The 17,162-nt window shown below is 50.2% G+C and overlaps 1 protein-coding gene and 2 long non-coding RNA genes across 4 annotated transcripts; 2 read left to right on the plus strand and 1 right to left on the minus strand.

Moving 5' to 3' along the window:
* The first annotated feature begins 129 nt into the window (after positions 1–129).
* Positions 130–17,127, plus strand: MATCAP1 (microtubule associated tyrosine carboxypeptidase 1). Of its 2 annotated transcripts, XM_010718031.3 has the most exons (7): positions 130–666; positions 5,661–5,804; positions 14,281–14,413; positions 14,586–14,891; positions 15,498–15,595; positions 16,326–16,486; positions 16,972–17,127. In XM_010718031.3, the coding sequence occupies exons 1-7, from the start codon at positions 229–231 to the stop codon at positions 17,072–17,074; spliced, it is 1,383 nt and encodes a 460-aa protein (XP_010716333.2). In that variant the 5' UTR covers positions 130–228; the 3' UTR covers positions 17,075–17,127. The 2 variants fall into 2 exon arrangements, 1 of the variants encoding a protein (XP_010716333.2); XR_014886029.1 differs by lacking the exon at positions 16,972–17,127 and having other exon boundaries at positions 15,045–15,595; positions 16,326–16,373.
* LOC146543460 (uncharacterized) lies at positions 1,282–12,098 on the minus strand. The gene is made up of 2 exons (XR_014886031.1): positions 10,874–12,098; positions 1,282–10,064 (listed from the first exon to the last, which is right to left on the minus strand). It is a non-coding gene; the product is annotated as an uncharacterized LOC146543460 (long non-coding RNA).
* Positions 7,400–12,827, plus strand: LOC109369698 (uncharacterized). The gene is made up of 3 exons (XR_002119115.3): positions 7,400–9,038; positions 9,139–9,234; positions 12,014–12,827. It is a non-coding gene; the product is annotated as an uncharacterized LOC109369698 (long non-coding RNA).
* Positions 17,128–17,162: the final 35 nt, after the last annotated feature.

A 17,162-nucleotide genomic window follows, 5' to 3' on the forward strand; every position in this document is an offset into this window, starting at 1 on the left:
GAGTCCACCGCACAAAGAAGCTCAAAACCATCCAGATTCCCAGAGCCGGCATCCGCCATCTTCCCGCCGCCTCACACAGGGTGGGCTGGGCCTGGCGGGGCGGTGGGCGGGGCCTCCAGCCACGCGCCTCTCCCATTGGCTGCGAGACAGCGGGCGCGGCGCGGATTGGCTGCGCGCATCGGCGCGAGGGGGCGGCGGGGCAGCGGGGCCGCCGTCGCGCTGGAGGCGATGGTGCTGGACCCGGGGGCGGCGGGCGGGCAGGGCCGCGCAGGGCTGGACGCGCTGCCGGACCGCGATGGCTCCCGGCTGTGCTCGTGCCCCTCTCCACCGCCTCGCCCGGCGGCGTCCGGTTCACCCCGTTGCCCGCGGGGGAGCCGGCGTTTGTCGGAAACCGGCGCCGGGATGCGGCGGAGCGGCGGTCGCGGGAGGATGCGGGCCGCCGCGTCGCTGCCTCACATCGCGCGGGCGCGGGGCGAGGAGGGCGGCGGGGCCGGGAGGCGCAGCCCGTGTCTGCTCGTAGCGCTGCGGCCGCGCAACGTGGAGACCGAGCGGGAGCGGTTCTTCAGGGAGCGCTTCGCCTACGATCCGCAGTTCGAATACGCCGAGCCCGTGCCCGAGGCCGTGCTGGAGAAATACCGCGACGCCTCCGATCGCTTCGTGGCGCAGGTGAGGGCGGCCGGAGGAGGACGGCAGGATGCTCGGGGCGCGGAGCGGCTCCGCTGTGCGGTGTTGGCAGCTCGGCTGGGCACGGAGGAATCGCGGTTTGTGTCAGCAGCGGTGCAGCCTGCGGGAGCGGAGGGGATCGGCCCTTTGTATGGGGCCGCGTCTCAATGCGGGACAGACCCGGACAGGAACTCTGGAGCGTGTCCAGAAAAGGGAGCGGAGCTAAAGGGAGTTAAACTGTGAGGGATCTGAGCGCAGTCCGATGGGAGCGGCTGAGGGAATGGGGTGGGGCGGGGGGGGAGCTGCAGCCCTGGCAGGAGAACGTGGGGAGGGGTTCAGCCTCTGCTCCTGGGTGACAGCAGTAGGGTGAGAGTGATGGCCTCACACTGCACCAGGGGAGGTTCAGGTTGGGTGCTGGGAGAACCTTTTTCTCAAACAGGCAGTGAGGCTTTGGAGCAGGCTGCCCGGGGGGGGTTCAGGAAGCATGTTAATGTGGCAGTGGGGGACGTGGCTGTCGATTGGGTGATCTTAGAGGTCTTTGCCAACATAAAGGCCTACAGGAACGCGGGGGAAGGGCTCACTATTATGGAGTGTAGTGATATTACAAGGGGTTACAGCTGTAAAGTAAAAGAGATTTAATTAGATGTTAGGAAGAACTTGTTTACTCGGGCCTTGGCACAGGCTGCCTATAGAGACTGTGGATGCCCCATCCATGAAGGTGTTCAGGGCCAGGCTGGATGGAGCCCTAGGAAGCCTGATGTGTGGGAATTGTCACCCCTGTGGTAGGAGTTGGGACTGAGTGGGCTTTAATGTCTCTTCTCACTCAACTGGTCTATGATGAAGTTTGATCCATGATTCATTATCTTGGCTCTGAGATCAGCAGCTACCACTAAGGCCGGCCAGGCTGAAGCTGCAGCACATGCCGTGCATACAGGCACCCCTCTCGCCTGCTCCTTGTCCTGGCTGCTGCTGTGTGACCTTGCTTATCATCTTCTGGGTTGTTTGTTGCTTTGTTTTGTTTTGTTTTGCTTGTCTTAGCTGTCCTTTAATTACATGTTCAACATACACCTTCTGTAGCTGATAAGAGAGTGACTCCTGGGGCTGGATCATACTCCATGCCTCATACTGCCTACAGACCTGCAGCCGTGGTCGGGAGCTGGCAGGGAACCTTTGCACTGTTGCTTTAGAACTGACAGACCAAGAACTGAAACATCTGGCTGGTTTCATGCAAAGCAGCCCTCAGCCTGCATCCTGCTGGCTGAGCCTGGTTTGTTTTCTGGAAGGTGTAAAGGTTGTCCTGCATGGCAGCACCCTTAACCCATAATTATCAGCAAGCACTGTGGATGGCAGCTAGGTTGTAGGCTCTTCTTACAGCAGTCTGTGTCTTTTTCATTATCACTTCAGTTGCTTTATAAGCTACTGAAATATTCCTGGCTGTTCTCTGCCACAGGTAGCAATCACAAACGAATGGCAGCAGACAAAGAGCACTGGGTCATCAGAGCAGGAGGCAAAAAGAGTGGGCTCCTCGATGCTCTGCCTGCACACAGCAGCCACGTCACCTCTTGCTTCCTACTTCTCTAGAGGACTGTTACCCACATTGTTCGGTCTCTGTAAACAACTTTCCAGGCATCTAGGCATTTCCAGCGCTACACCTCTGCCCCAGTTAAACTGGTGCCAGCAATGCTGTTTCAGGGGAGATGGTTGGATTCCTCTAATGACCTCGGTGTGGCTTTTCTTTCACACCTTCCTGTGTTTTAGTGTGTTTGAGTCTCTGACTAATGCAGTAAATTGAATTGCCCAGAGCTACTTCTCCACTTCTCTTCTGGTACAGCTGGCTTACGGTGTTCTCAAATGGGAATAATTGAAATTGTCTCTGTGCATTACTTGGAATGAAATTACCTGTTCATAAACAGCATGAGTGTTCTCATCTTGTTCTCACACCCACTGCAAGAGATATTAGTATTAAATATTTCTACCTATCTTTACAAGTTCTCTGTCTTTGTAATGCATCTTGGGAGAACAGAGGTTCTTCTGCCTTCTCAGTGAAGCACAGCATGTAGCAGTCAGGAGTGAGAGCTGTGGAAGGTGAGTGCTCAGGTGAAGGGAAAATGGACAGGAACCTGGCAGCGGTGGTGGCAGCAGTCCTTTGCTGGCAGCCTGCACTCAGCACCTTGTACTCATTTAACATCTTGGTGCAAGAGCAGGCAAACCAGTTCCCTGTCCTTATTTTTTGTGTTTTGAGATTGATGTCCCCTTCAGTTCTGTTGAATCAACTGTTCTGCGTTGTGGAGTATTTGGGGGTTTGTCTTCTGGTGGTTTGTTGTTGTTTTTTTGTTGTTGTTGTTGGGGTTGTAAGTTATCTTGGTTTGGTTTTGGATTCTTGGTTTGTTATTTTAGTTGGGGGCTGTTTTTGTTTGCTGGGTTGTTTTGGGGATTTTGATGTTTTTTTGGAGGGCTCTTTGTTTTTCTTTGCTTTTGGTTTTGTTTTTAGAGGTGTTTGGAGTTTGTTAGTTTGTTTTGTTTCCTTTTCTTATAGAAACAGAAAAATCAGAAGGCTCCTTCTAGCCCCTCTATGCTATTAGAGATCAAGCAGACTGTTGGCAGCCCAGTTCCTTGGAAGCATAAGAACAGCATCAACACAGGGCTTGGAGCACAGCTTGAGTGTTTGTTGTCCCTTGACACGTGGCCTGTGGCTGAGCTGGTGACAGCCTCCTGCTCCCAGCCCAGCCAGGCCACTGACCGGGCAGGAAGGGCTGACGTGAGCTCAGCAGCTTCTCATAGAGCAAATGTGCTATCTTAGGAATGTTGCTGTCTGTGACTTGTCTGAGAGTTGCTGCAGTACATGCCTATTTTGTCAGCTTTGTGCACCATCTGTACTCAGTTCCTCTTTGCCTGCTGCTTGCCATCTTAAGGAGTGGGGGACAAAGTTTCACAGTGGGTAAACAAAGGTGATAAGAAGGAATGGTCCTTTTCTTCTGCAAGCCAGCAGGAGGGGCCTTGGTGGTTCTCCCAGCTCAGTTCAGTGCCTGTCCTGTGGCTGTTGCAGGACTGAGCTGCTGCAAGAGCACGTGCTGAGGTGATGCTGGTCATTAGCTCCTGCGAGAGGCAAAAGGAGAGCAAACCTCCCCAGGGGGAGAGCAGCTGTCAGATGTTAGCAGCAAGAAAGCTTCAGTAGGGAGGATGAAGGAATGTAACCTCTGCAGGGCTCCAGCTGGTAGCTTCAGCAGTTAGCAAGGTTTTACTGTGACAGGAGAAAGGGCAATCTGCTCCTGGGCTCAGAGGGCTTCCTTGCAGCCTCCAGTGCTCCCTGACAGGTGTGCATATGGAGGGGGCCTCAGATAATACAGACCAAGTCTGATCCACAAAATCAGCTCCTACACTCGGTGTGAACTTGGCCTCTTGTTTGTGCGTGGCGTGAGGTTCAGTGCAAGCTGGTGATGTGGAACTAATGCAGTAAAGAGGCAAGTCCTGACACTTGGAGTAAGAGTTTTAGCAAGTACACTGCCAGAGAGCATGAGTGCCAGCCGGCCTGTTGTTAACTGTGTAACTATGTGCTTTTAGTTCCCTGCTGAAGCCGTGTCTGGTGGTTCATAGCCTGGCTTGTGTGTGCAGTCAGCCCAGGTGTGCTGAACTCTGGCACCACAATCTTTTCCAGACTGTGAAATACCTGAGTTCAGCGTATGTTGTCCCTCTTGCAGTAGGCAGGGGTCCCCTCAGGGATTGAACTTGCTGAAACAACATCAGTTGGATGACAAAGAGGACGACAGAACTCGGGAGGAACAGGTAAAATGCACACAGCTCAGCAGTAGCATTTTGTCCTGCAGCAGCAGGTGAGCAGGCGTCTTGCAGGCAGGTTTACAGATGCAGTAAAGCTGCTGAAAGACTCCAAAACAACTGCAAAGGAGTGGTTGCAGTCACCCAGATTGGAATGTGTATTAATAAACAGACTAGTCATTGCTTGCAAATGACTTCGGTGCATACTGACTTTAGGGAAAGAAAATGCTAATAAGTGCTCGTATAGAGGGTAACATTACTAAAATAGCACGTGCTGCTTTTATTCACGTGCTGTTATTGCAGTAGCGTGGTTGTGCTGAGAGCCTGGAAGAAGCAGCACTGCTGCCCGAGGAGATGCTCTCTGTGGGAGCTTTACTGCAGGGCATGCTCATGCGCTCAGAGGGAGCATGTCTGCACTCCTGACTCTTTTGTGTCCTGAGTACTCTGTTGAAATCATTATTTCTATAGAAATTCTCCAAAGCAGATGTGGTGGCCAGTGAAGAACAAACATCTTGAGCCACACGGTGGTTTTAACAACTTCCTCACTTCTTTTTAAAATTCTCTGCAGCTGATTCATACTAATTCTCTTGTCCTGAGCTATCAGAGCACAACAAAGATCTCTTCTGTAGCTCCAGAGTGACCAGTCGTGAACCCGTTCTGTTTTCATACTTGCTACTTTCGTGCCAGGCCAGCAGATGTCCTGTGCCAGGAGCTGTGCTGTATCAAGTGCCTTCTGGGCTGTGAGTTCCTGAAACCAATCCAGTGTTGCAATAAGAAACTAATAAGCAAGTTGATAAGATTTGCAAACACTGGAGTTTGAAAGAAGAAGTGGAAGCAGAAAAGATGAAAACAATCATGGCTTTAGCATCTAGAGGCAGTGTGCTACGTACAGTGAGGCTGTTTCACTTCTGGTTTGCCCAGTTCTGCAAATGAACACTCGTGAGGATTAGAGGGACAATAAGATGAAGACAGTGTGTGCCACGGGCCATGCTGACTGTGTTATGTATTGATCTATGCTGGTACTCAGCTGCCAACAAGACGTTCCATTTCTCCCCCACAGAAACATCTCACAAGCACTTGATGCTAAATAGTTTCTTGAACCCTTTATCAGGGATTTCCTCAGCTGGGTTCTGTTACACCTGGGGGTTTTGGTACTGTAGAAGATGGCACTTGAGAGCGGAGAAGGTATTCTGACTGACACTTCATTTCTACATGTGCTACAGGCCATTAGGATCATTCACGCTGTCTTGGAGAAGTATGGGACCTATGAGAGCTTCGAAGTTGCCACTGGTGGGAGACTGCTGAGCAAGTGCCAGATCTGGTCTGTTATCCGAAAGTACATGCAGAAGGAAGGCTGCACAGGGGAGGTAATCATTGTCCTTGTGTTTTTTTTTTTAATCTTTCATGAAATAAATGTGCAAAATATTTTTCTGCTTTGCTCTTGTTCAGCGAAGCATCAGTTCTGATAAGAGTTGAATTAAGAAGTGTTTTGGATACAAAGAAGAAACATACTTGCTGGGGGAAAGAAGCTTGAGAGATTCATGTCTCAGGACAGGAGTTAAAGCAGTAGCTGAGACCTGAGTTTGTAATTGAGGATTCTGTAAACAAACTTGGTGGCAATTTTGTTTGCAAAAGTATTTCACAAAGGAATTCAGCAATCTTCTGCATTGCTGTGTTGCTTTTACAGACACTGAGCTCATTCTGAGCAGCTTCTTCAGGCCATTTGTGGCTCCCAGAAGAGGCCAGCGCAGAGTAAGAGCCTGGATATGGGTTGGGCAAACATGGTGCAGCTATAGGATTTCTTTTTGACCTGGCCATTGCCTGATGCACACTCAAGGCCAGTGTGTTCTGTGCAGGTTTTGGAAAGCTGAGAGCAGAGCAGCACCTCTTTGCACAGAGCCACATGCAAAGAGTGGAGCAGCAGAGAGGGCTGCACCAGCAGCTGCCCTGCCTGTTCCTGAAGCTGGCTTGTACAGAATAGCAGGGCTTGGAGCAGAAAAGGACGAAGGGAAGAAGAAGGTCTGCCTTTCTCTTTTGCCTTGCAGTAAATTGCTCTGCTTTTCTGCTCTGAACTGTGGCTTCCTTCTATCTCTGGCACGGCTCCTGGCTTGCAGTCCTGAAGTTAGGAAGCAGGTGCTAGTGCCCCACCGATTTGCCTGCATTTCTCATTCCAGAAATATCTCCCTTCTAAGCTAAGGGAGCTGAGCTTAAGGAGAAGAGCTACTGCTTGTCTACGTGGACAGGCAAGCAGGGCTGAGGCTATTTTGCTGTGTCCAGGAGGTATCAATTACCATTGGGATGAATAACCTATTTCTGCTAGCAGTGGTATGGCAGAAATCTGTAGCAGCTGGGTTCATTCATGTGTTCAGAGGCAGAGTTGGGGGAGAGATTTCCGGCTTTTCTTTGGCATATGCTGGGTTATGGTGCTTTCAAACTCTTTTAAGACTAGAAAATACCTTGTTAAGATGTTACTAGTGGTAAATCAGCTGTGTGGGATGGAGGGTGGAAGGCTCGTAGCATCTCTTACCACTTATTGCTGCACGTCCTGAGCTGCTTTCTGGGGGTGCCCGTTGGGTGCAAGCCTGGGTCTGGTGAAGCAGGAGGGATTTTCAGCTGGCTTCCTGAATTTAACCAAATAACCCTCCCTTCCAGACAGCTCAGAACTCCTGCTGCTCTGTAACAGTGGAATTGCAAGGAACTGAGCCAAAAATCTGGAAGATTCAAATAAGCAGTATAAATACATTCCTTCCTTCCTTGTTGTTCACCTCTTGGTTCCTGCCTGTCGGGAGCACTCCGCCTTTCTCTCTCATCTCAAAGTCACGGTGAAAAAGTGGAAACAAAACATATCTGTGGTCTCTGCCTGCTGCGTTGTACTGCTGATGCCACTGTCAAAGCTGCTTGGTTGGAAAGCTGCTCTCCTTCTGCACAACAGAGCTCACTGGGATTATAAAGCAGGGTGAGGAGTCTGAGGATTTATCTGTGTTACAAGAATGATTCCTGGCAGCTGGATGTTCACAGGGAAGAGGGATGCCCCATGGCTTTGTATAAGGAGTTTGCTCCTATTCCTGCCTGCAGTGTGTCTGCCAAACACTTCCATGGCCCCAGATCCAAGTGGTGAGGAGTATTTCTGGACCAATTGTGTTCTGTCTCTTAATTTGATTAATTGATTGAATTCAGCTGTTGTATTCTTCTTTGTTAATCTAAAACATATTGAGCTCTATTTGGGCAGAAAGATTTATTTTCTTAGCTGTTAGTCTAGCCCTGTATGATTTTTCCTTTGTTCAAGGGATCTAAGGGTTCAATTATTATGTTTGTACATTGGAGTGCAAGGTACGTGGCTTGTGTGTTGTTTTTTTTTTTGAAACTTTTGATAAGTGCTTCTAAAACCATTCGAGCATCAGTTTATGAACCAGCCACTACAGGCTGCGTTGAGTTTCTTTGGGGAAGGAAAAAGGGAAATGTTTCACCTGTGCTTTGAATAGCAAACGTTGTCAAACTTTGCTTCTGGTGCTGGACAAAAACTTGCTGCCATTTCTGCACCCTGCTGAGGAACAGAGCAGCTTCACAGAGCCGCCTCCCCCCCTCCCCTCCCCGCTGCCTGTTTATCTGTTTGCTGTCTTCTCTCTGCTGTACCCTGTCTGTTCCTCACTGCTGTTTGCTTTTCTGTTGCTGCTTTTGTGTGCTCACTAATCACGATGGGTTTCTTACAAAAAGAAGCTCTATCTCACAGGGCCCCACAGGTTTCTGAGCTGCCAGGCATTGCGTCGCTGCCAGCACCCTCTGGTTCTCCCATCACCTTTGCTGCAGTGTTGCTTTGACAGGGTGCAGGAGGCACCGTGATCCAGAGGGATCAGCATGGATTTTCCTGACACAGTTCTCAGCCCTGCAGTAGTTTCTCCATCAATCCTGGAAGAGCACAGAGCTGGGCTGTGCCACACTGCTGCAACTCCAGACAGCTCCCACGCCTGTTTGACCTATGCTACAGACTTCTAGGCACTGGGAGCAGCCCAGAAACCTCATGGTGTTGCTTATTTGTGGGCTGGGGTTGCAGTGTGGGCTATTGGTCTGCAGCTGAGGAAAATGTAGTCAAAAGTTTGTCTCTGATGTGGCAGAAATGTTTGCAAGGGGCTGGGGGTGTACAAGCATGGCTGCTGCTTTCCCTGCCTGGCTGAGCTGCAAGGTGACTGCAGACCTTCAGCTACAACCCCTGCAGCAACCAGAAACACAAAATCAAAACTTGTGCTGCTTCTTTCCAGCTAATCAACAAGTAAACAGCACCTTAGGGAATACAAAAACAGAGTTGCCTGACCCAAGTGAAGTCCCAGGACAAATACTTGTGCAGCATCTAGATGAGTCTTTCCAAAACTTGCCAAGAAGATGGTTATTTGGGAGTGTGGTAGGAAAGGAAAGTCACTTCAGTGCATCAGCGATCTGAACTGCCCGCAAATGGGCAGGGCTGGTGCCACTGGCTGCCAAGGAGATGTCAGTGCAGAGTGCTCCTTTTGTGCCCCCATCCCTGGCACTTGTGGTGTGGAGGGATGGTCTGAGCTGTGATGAAGGCAGGATGCCAGTTTCCAGCACCCCAGGGAGCGTGTTTATGGGTAAGTATTTGCACTGCAGTGAACTTTGCATATTCAAGAGTTTCTTTGTTGTAATCCAAGCTGCAGGTTCTGAGTCTTTTCTTGTTCTGTTTTGGCTCAGGGCTGAGGTGATGCTGCTGGAGCTCAGATGCCTGCTTTCCATTATTCATGGATTTCCCAGCTGCTCAGTTTGCACTAAAGAAACCTCTGACCGTTGGTAAGTACTGTGTAGTAATCCAGGCATTGTGAAATGTTCTTAAATAATGCTGGCTAGTGTGTCCTCAGGTTCTGGCAGTAGTGCTGGCCCGGCCCACCCCACCCCACCCTGCCCATACAGAGCAGATGCACACACCGCTGTCAGTGCTGCTGCGAGGCTTTGGCCCCACCAGCATGCTCTGCTTCTTCCTGCAGTTCTTAGGGAGCTCTTTTCTCTGTCATTTCACCCGCAAATTGGACAGACTGCTTAATGGACCACAAGGATGTGCTGGAGCTTGTGCTTAAAATTTGGGCCCAACCTGTGAGTACTGATGACAAGAGAAGCTGTAGATCTGGAGAGCTGGCCTTGCTGCTCCAGGAATAAGGCTTTGGTTACAGTTTTAGTCCTCTGCTCTCACAGCATCTGTATCTGGGCAAAACTGGGGAGTCCTGAAATAAGGCAATTGATGCTGTCTGTCAGGCTGCAATTGCTGTGCAGAGTTTACTTGATTACTCAGCAAAAGGCCAGCCTTAGAACAATCTCTTTTCTTCTCCCTTGGGTTCTACAATACGTTGTTCTGCTTTGGAACTGGGTCTCAGAAAGTGCACAGGGTTCTGAAGATGCTGAAGCTGAGCTCAGCACTCTGTGAAACAACGGTGATAAGAATTGCACTGACCTTGCAAGGATCTGTGCTTTCCAGTGGAAGCATCAGGTTTCAGTGCCAGCTGCTGAATCCAGAAATGTGCTGTGGGCAGCGCAACACGAGCAGTCAAGATGCAGTCTTCCCTGGAGGTATGCAGATTTGCACCCAGAGGGTTGTCTTTGCGTGGAGCAGTTCTTGGAGCTTCTGTCTGATGAGACAAAACAACACCATCACTGCACTGTCAAACAAACACATTTCCTGTCCAACCTGCTCAGAAGACCTTCACCTTTTTCCCCTCTCAGTGTCACATGGCCTTCTGCCTCTGCAGAGTAGTGTCTTCTACTCCAGAGAAAGTGTTCCTGTGTGCAGAATCCACTCATTTGTCTAACAGATTTGAGCCATTGTAAACCTCCCACAACAGGTTGCACAGCTCACTGATGCCTCTTTGTCCTGAATCTGCTTCCCAATCACTTCACTTGATGTTGTCTACCTCTTGTATAGAAACAAAAAGAGATTCCATTTCATGTAGTTGGGTTCAGTGTTGTCTTTACCTTTTCCTTACCACAAGAGAGGAAAAAATAAGTGCCTTCTATGCCTGATGGTTACCTTGTGCCTACACGTGAAGGATTTCCCCAGGACCCCTTGTACAGTGATCTGATAGGGTTACCAAGCCAGCAATGATTAGATAAATCCAGAGAAAGTGATTCAGCTTTCAACCTTTTAAACAGAGTGCTGTCACAGGTGTTTTTTACAGCTCATTAAAGCTGAGGCACCTCATTCTGTGAGTCTCTCGAAGAGGGACTTTGTGCAAAAAGGGACCTCCCTGGCCAAGATTGACGCTAGCAGCAGGGGCAAGGCCTTGTTAGGCATCCCTGGGGGTGCCACCCCCATCCAGCAAAGTCCTGCTTGAGCAGGGTATACGATCAATAGATGTACAGAGATGTAAAATCAATTGGCTTGCAGAGTTTTAGGCTAAGTAAGATTGTCACAATAGAAAGATAAGTGGAAAATGCTTACCGATGTTGTAGGCTCACAATGTTCTCCACAAGGAGTGATCTCCAGGAAGGGATCCTTCCTCAGTGGCAGTCAGCTCTTAAATGGGTCTAGGAGAGGTGCAGCCAGGCTCCACCCCTTCTGGTAGCACAGGTGAATTGCCTTCACCTGTGCTCCTGTGGTTGACTCATTGCTTGCTTCAGGTGGCCAATCAGAGGTTCAGGCTGTGATTCAGCAGTTCCCATACAGCAGGGAATACTCACTTCTTTGGCTACTTCTTCACCACTGAGCAGAACCCTGGTGTTCAGAATGCTTTCTTCCCACTGTTAGAGCGCATCAGAATGAACGTAGGTTTAGAAACCAGGGCTGTATGAAGAAGCAATTTGATCTGCAGCTGGTCTGAGGGATGCTTTTTGCCTTTGGGTGAAATACAAGAGGAGAAAATCCATAGGCCCTGTGTCACTCCTGTGGTCAGCAGTGGGAGAAAAATGTCTGAACTTCCAGCAGATCCATTCCTATCAAATAAAGAGCAACCTGTGCTGCAGATGAAAGAGTTGCTTTCTTCTGCAAGGCATTCTCCTTACAGCAGAGGAAGGAGCCACAGACAGATCAGGTTATCATAAGGCTGGCTAGTTTTCTTTAGTGGTGGGGATGAAGGTACAGGCAGGAGGGGAGAGCTGGATGTCATCAGAACAGCAGAGTTGGTCTACGTGGAGCACTGACCTCAGTAATTTGATTTGTGTAGTTAAACTCTTGGGTTTATGCAATCTCTCTCTCACTTGCGTGGGTGCACTTACAGTGTTGTTTTCACAGTTGGCTTTTCAAATACTGAAACTTGAGCTGTTCAGGGGATGCCAAGTGAGCAACACCCTCCCAAAAGCTGCCAGCTGGGATAACCCCAATGAGGCAGTTCCCAGTGGAACAGACATTAGAGGGGACATAGAAAACCACTGAATACAAGTCATTGTCCTTGAGGAATTTGCCATAGCATGGACAATTGGGCAGTCTATTTTTCTGATTATTTACTTTTTAGACAGGCTGATGGAAAGCAGGTATAAGTGAGAACGTTTATGCTAGGGAAGAGGTTATCTTTTCTGCAACTACCCTGTATCTCATATCCTAAATTCCGACCTCCTTGTGGTTTGTTTTTCTTTTTTCCTGTAGGGACAACTAAGAGTGACAAGGCAGCAAGATGTCCCAGCCAGCCAAGCACTGTGTGTTAGATGGTGTCCTTGAAGTTGAGCCCCAGAAGCTGACACAGCACATCAAGTCCTGTGTTCCCTGGAGCAGCTCTAGGTCAAACAGCAGAGGACTGTCACAGGAGTTCAGGCACTAGTTCTGTGCTGAAGAACACAGCAATGGCTTCAAAGGAGCAGAAGTAGTGCTATGACAATGAAATGCATTTTTGTCTTTAAGTTCTCTCTTGTCTTCCCTTCCCCTCCCAGGTTCCAGGATTTCAGCCTCAGCTGTTTTCATTTGGGATTGCAATGCTTGTTGTGTTCACATCACACCGAGTTGATATAATGGATAGGAATTAGTTAAAATAATACCAGAGTTTGGCTCCTATGTGCCTCCTCCTTTCTGCTTATGTGCAAATGTCTCCAGTTTTCAGCCACCTCTCCTAAAATCTGCAGGACTGAGCTCACTGGGGTCCCGGGTCAGGACTTGTGCCTTAGGCTGAGGTTGGAGCAGTGACCTCTGAGTGCTGGCCGGATGTGGGGAGGGGCAGTGGAAGGACAACTTTTATTTATTTTGAATTGCTTTCTGGAACAGAAGTAAAGTTGAAGGGATGTGCACATTAAAAGTAAAGCAGCAAGTCTTTTCTCTGTGTCTTTCAGATATGTGATCCAGTTAAACCATTGCCATGTAAGTCTTTTTATGCTGTTAATTTGCCCAGTAGTCGGTGTTGCTCTGTTACATTGCGCTTCTGGCTTTAGTGAACAGCTTTGTACAATAATAAATCTGGGTTTAAAACCAACTGATTGAGTCTCCTCTCCTTTTTTAAAAGAAAAAGAGACAAAAGCTATAACGTAGCAGTAAATCTGTGCTTCAGTTTGGGCTGTGCTAGCAATTTTGCAGTGAAACCTGAGAAATTTAAAGGCGATGTCTTGCTCAGGATTACAACATTGTCAGGTTTCTGTTTTTCAACCTGGACAGCTATGAAACAGATGGTTTTTAGAGTTCACACATACGTGGCAGAGGGATTTTTGAGGTATGTGCCAATGCAAACACCTCCTGTGTGCTTGGCTATATGGAGTTTGGTTCTTCATGTCACAGGAGAGGCACAAGATCCACCTCCAGGATGGGTTAGAGAGCAATCATGCTGATGTGAGCTATTTTTTTCTACGTAAAGGCGTTCACCAGTTGTGCTGTTAATCACAGCAGACAAATGTCCAGGTGGGAAGCGTGGCTGTATGTGTGCGGCTGGCAGCTCTTGCTGCAAGTGTGTTGGATGGATCTGTTGTTGTTGCTCTTTTCTTGAAGAGTTAAAAGCGATAATAAAAAGGAGATGAAGATGTGAAAATGGAGCTAGGTTCCCTTGTGAGATATTTTTGGCAGGTGCTCTAGAAGTAGGACACATTGCAAAGCAGATAAAGCCCATGAGAAACATTCCCATTGCTGTGCATGCGGTGCTCAAGGAATGGGTGAGAAGGCTCTGTTGGAACAAAGTGATTGTTATCTTTGTGCTTCATTTCCTATAGTGTCGCATTTCCTAAAGTGTAGACTTCAGCTACAGAAGTAGGAACATGTGGTGGCACACTGATGCTGCTTGTGCAAATCTGCTGCGCTCTGCCCTCAGCTGTGCGCACAGCACCTTCCCAGGTTTGGGTTTTAGGGAGGTTATCCATCTGCCTTGGTCCTGCAGCACACTGGGAGCCGTCTGCAGCTGGAGAGAAGCTGGGGATGGGCTGTGCAGGGCAGCCAGCTTCCCCACAGCCTGCTCAGATTTTGTGGTTGCGATTAGCTGAAAGGAGGTACTTCGTGTTGGGCTCCAGGCCCATCCTGCTACATCTCAGGGGCAGTGCCCGCTGAGCCGTGTGACCATCACCACGTGTGTCCCCTCTGCAAGCCCACAGAGTGGATGTGGTTTGGCTTTCCCAGGGTGCAGGAATATTACCAAATGTGTTAGGGCAAGCATTTCACAGAATCTCTGAAAAACAGGATGCTCGAGGTTGAGAGGTATCTTGGAGGCCATCGGGTCCAACCTTCTACTCAAGCACCCACCTAGAGCAGGCAGGTCATCATTTCCTCATCAGTTCAAGGAAGCCTCCTGGTATCTCTAGTTTTGACATATTTCCTCTCTGGATTGGAATAGTTGTAGCGTGTTTCCCTTAGACATTTTTGAAGAGTTGCCCAAAGAACCATCTGCTGGTCCTGAGCCGGTGAAAGATCGCTAATTGGCTGCTTGCCTCCTCCTCTCTCCTCTGCAGGTAGTGGTGCAGCTCACCGATGATCTCCTGTCGCAGGCTGTGATGATGGTGGAGGACAGCCGGCCGACGCTGGCCATCAACCTGTCTGGAGCCCGGCAGTTCTGGCTGGAGGGCATGCTGCGCCATGAGATAGGTCAGTGGGGCAATGGGGGGACCGTGGGCAGAGTAGGGAGGATGCTGAGCATCCTCAGTGGCCGTCGTCATGGAGATGTGGGGATAGCAGGCAGGATGGACGCAGTAGGGTTGAGATTTTTCAGGCTCATCAAGTTGTCTCCAGCTGACAGTGCTTGCTGTTGTCTCCTCAGGCACCCACTACATCCGTGGGGTGAACAACACCCGCCAGCCCTGGCACAGCTCGGAGGGCCGCAAGCAGTACAGCCTGAAGCCTGCCAACCCCACAGAGGAAGGTTTGGCCAGCCTGCACAGTGTCCTCTTCCGCAAGCAGCCCTTCCTCTGGCGTGCAGCCTTGCTCTACTACACCATTGAGAGGGCCAGCCGCCTCTCCTTCTCCGCGCTCTTCCAGGACCTGGAGCAGTACGTCCAGGATGCTGGCATCCGGTGGGAGTACTGCGTGCGGGCCAAGCGGGGCCAGACTGACACCTCACAGCCAGGTACAAAGCCTTCAATGTTTTGGAGGGATTTCTGTATTTCAGTGGATGCGTTCTGGTGCTGGGTGGCTTTGCCATCACCAGCCAGACAGTCCTTCCATGCAATGGCTCTGCTGCCCTCTCATCCTCCTCATCCCCAGCTCTGCTTTCTTATAGATTTATACTTTCCTTTGTGGTATATTTTTCAACACCCGGCTGTCCCATCATCTCTCTGGCTGCTGTCCATCAGGCAGGGATGGATGAGGCATCCTGGGGAGCCCCGTGGCTCCCAGTCTGATGGATCTTAGCCCTTCCTTGCGCAGCCTCTCAAAGAGCCAAAGGAGAAAAAAGATAAGCATTTTGAGGATGCATTTAGATTCTAGCATTTTAAAAAAAAGCAATCACAAAGCATGTTGAAAATGGTGAGACTCCAGTGCCTGTTTCCTAAGGGCTGGGGAATGGAGCCTCGCTGCTCTCTGCTGCCCAGGCTTCTCCCTGGTGTGGGACCCCAGTGCTGGCTCTGCTCATCCTCTGAGTCTTTTCCTTCCTGCCAGCCCCAACACATTTGGGAAGATAAGGTTTATCTTGGAGTCATCTCCTGGTGTTTCCCAGGCCCTCTATCTTTTCCAGGCTGCTTCAGTAAGGACCAGGTGTACCTGGATGGGATTCTCCGCATCCTGCGACATCGGCAGACAATCGACTTCCCATTACTGGCTGCTCTTGGAAAGGTAACAGCCTGGGGTCACAGCTCAAGCTCCACACTGGCAAGGGGCTTTCTGGTTTTGGGCAGCCAGATGTGCTGTCCTGGTGAGAGCAAATAGGATTTTTCCTAGGGCACTGAGACACTACATCAGACACTGTCTCACCTTCTGTCCAGACAGCAGCATCAAGCATCAGCGTACATGCAGCCCATGTGCAGGCAGCTCTGCATGCAGCACCAGCAGGGACACAGCACTATCAGGAGCCCTTTCTGCTTTGCCTTCCTTCTGCCCATAAATGGTCAGGTTTTATGGTCAGCCTGCAGTATACGAACGCAGCCTTGGCTCCAGCTCTGTGAGACCATCTCACTTCCTTCCACATCTCTCCTCACCAGCCCCTGTACGTAGGGGCACAGCTCTTCATGTTTGGTCTTTGGCTCCTCTTTTGCTGTACCCATCCTGCCCTGACCCAAAGCTCAGGTGCAGGGATCACCAGCTTTTCCTGTCTACCTATTTACCCAAAGCTGAGACCTCGCTCAGCCAAATACTTGCCCTGCATTTTTGCCTCCACAGATGTTTTTTTTCTCCCATGTCTTTCTTTCAAAACTTACCTGAAGCCTTCATTTCCATCCCGTGGCAGTCCATGGTCCCATTTGGCCAGTGTGAGTGTAGAAAACCCAGCCAGGCAGGCAAAGAAGGTCGCAGGGGGATAGAACCCTTTCATTTGCACATGCTGATCCATCCCCTTGCTTCCCACCAGGTCTCCTACGAAGATGTGAACCGCCTGAAGGAATTTGGTGTCCTGGAGAAGGCTCGCATCCCCCATTTCATGCAGGACCTGGAGCGGTACATGAAGCAGCTCGACCACATTGTCACCACCAACCAGCTGGATGAGCAGGAGCTGGAGGAGCTGCTGCCCGAGTGAGCAGCACCGTGCACCCCACGGCCGCCCCGCGTGCCTCAGTGCATCCTGCCAGCACTCAGCTGACGCTGGCTCTATTTATTCAGTATTTATTGGGGCTGTCAGGCCAGTTTTTGCCTGAAGAAGATGGCACAGCTCAGGCTTCTGCCCAGGAGGCTGTGCATGTACTGCTGTGCAGAGTAGCACAGCTGAGATGGTCGGTGTGGTTGTTGTTGATTTCCCCCCTGCCCAGGTCCGTGCATTTTGGGGAACACTGTGCTACTCCGCGTGGTTTTGGGGAAACGAGGGGTGGAGGGAGCAAGGGCAGAGCCTAGGAGCTGTACCAGTCCTGCAGCAGTGCAGGAGGTTGGGCTGGGCTGGTTGCAATGGGGAAAGCATGTCAGGGTCCTCAAGGTTCCAAGTGGTGCTCTCCTCATGTCCTCCCTGAGGGGCAGGAAGGACTTCAGTCCCCCCAGATAATGACCTCTGCTCTCCCTGCTTCTAGATACCTGCCCTGTCATTGCAGACCGTGCAGACCTACAAGTAAACACGACTGCACCCCAAATACGTGTTCTGCCAGGCATCAAGGCACAAAGGACTCAGGGTAGGGATCTGGCTTGATGTTACGAAAAAAGGTGTAATAAAACCCATGTAATGGAAACTTCGTGTGGACCAAACCTTATGGACAGCGTCAAG

The sequence above is a fragment of the Meleagris gallopavo genome, chromosome 13 (genome assembly GCF_905368555.1).
Source record: "Meleagris gallopavo chromosome 13, MGAL_WU_HG_1.1, whole genome shotgun sequence".
NCBI classification, from domain to species: domain Eukaryota; kingdom Metazoa; phylum Chordata; class Aves; order Galliformes; family Phasianidae; genus Meleagris; species Meleagris gallopavo.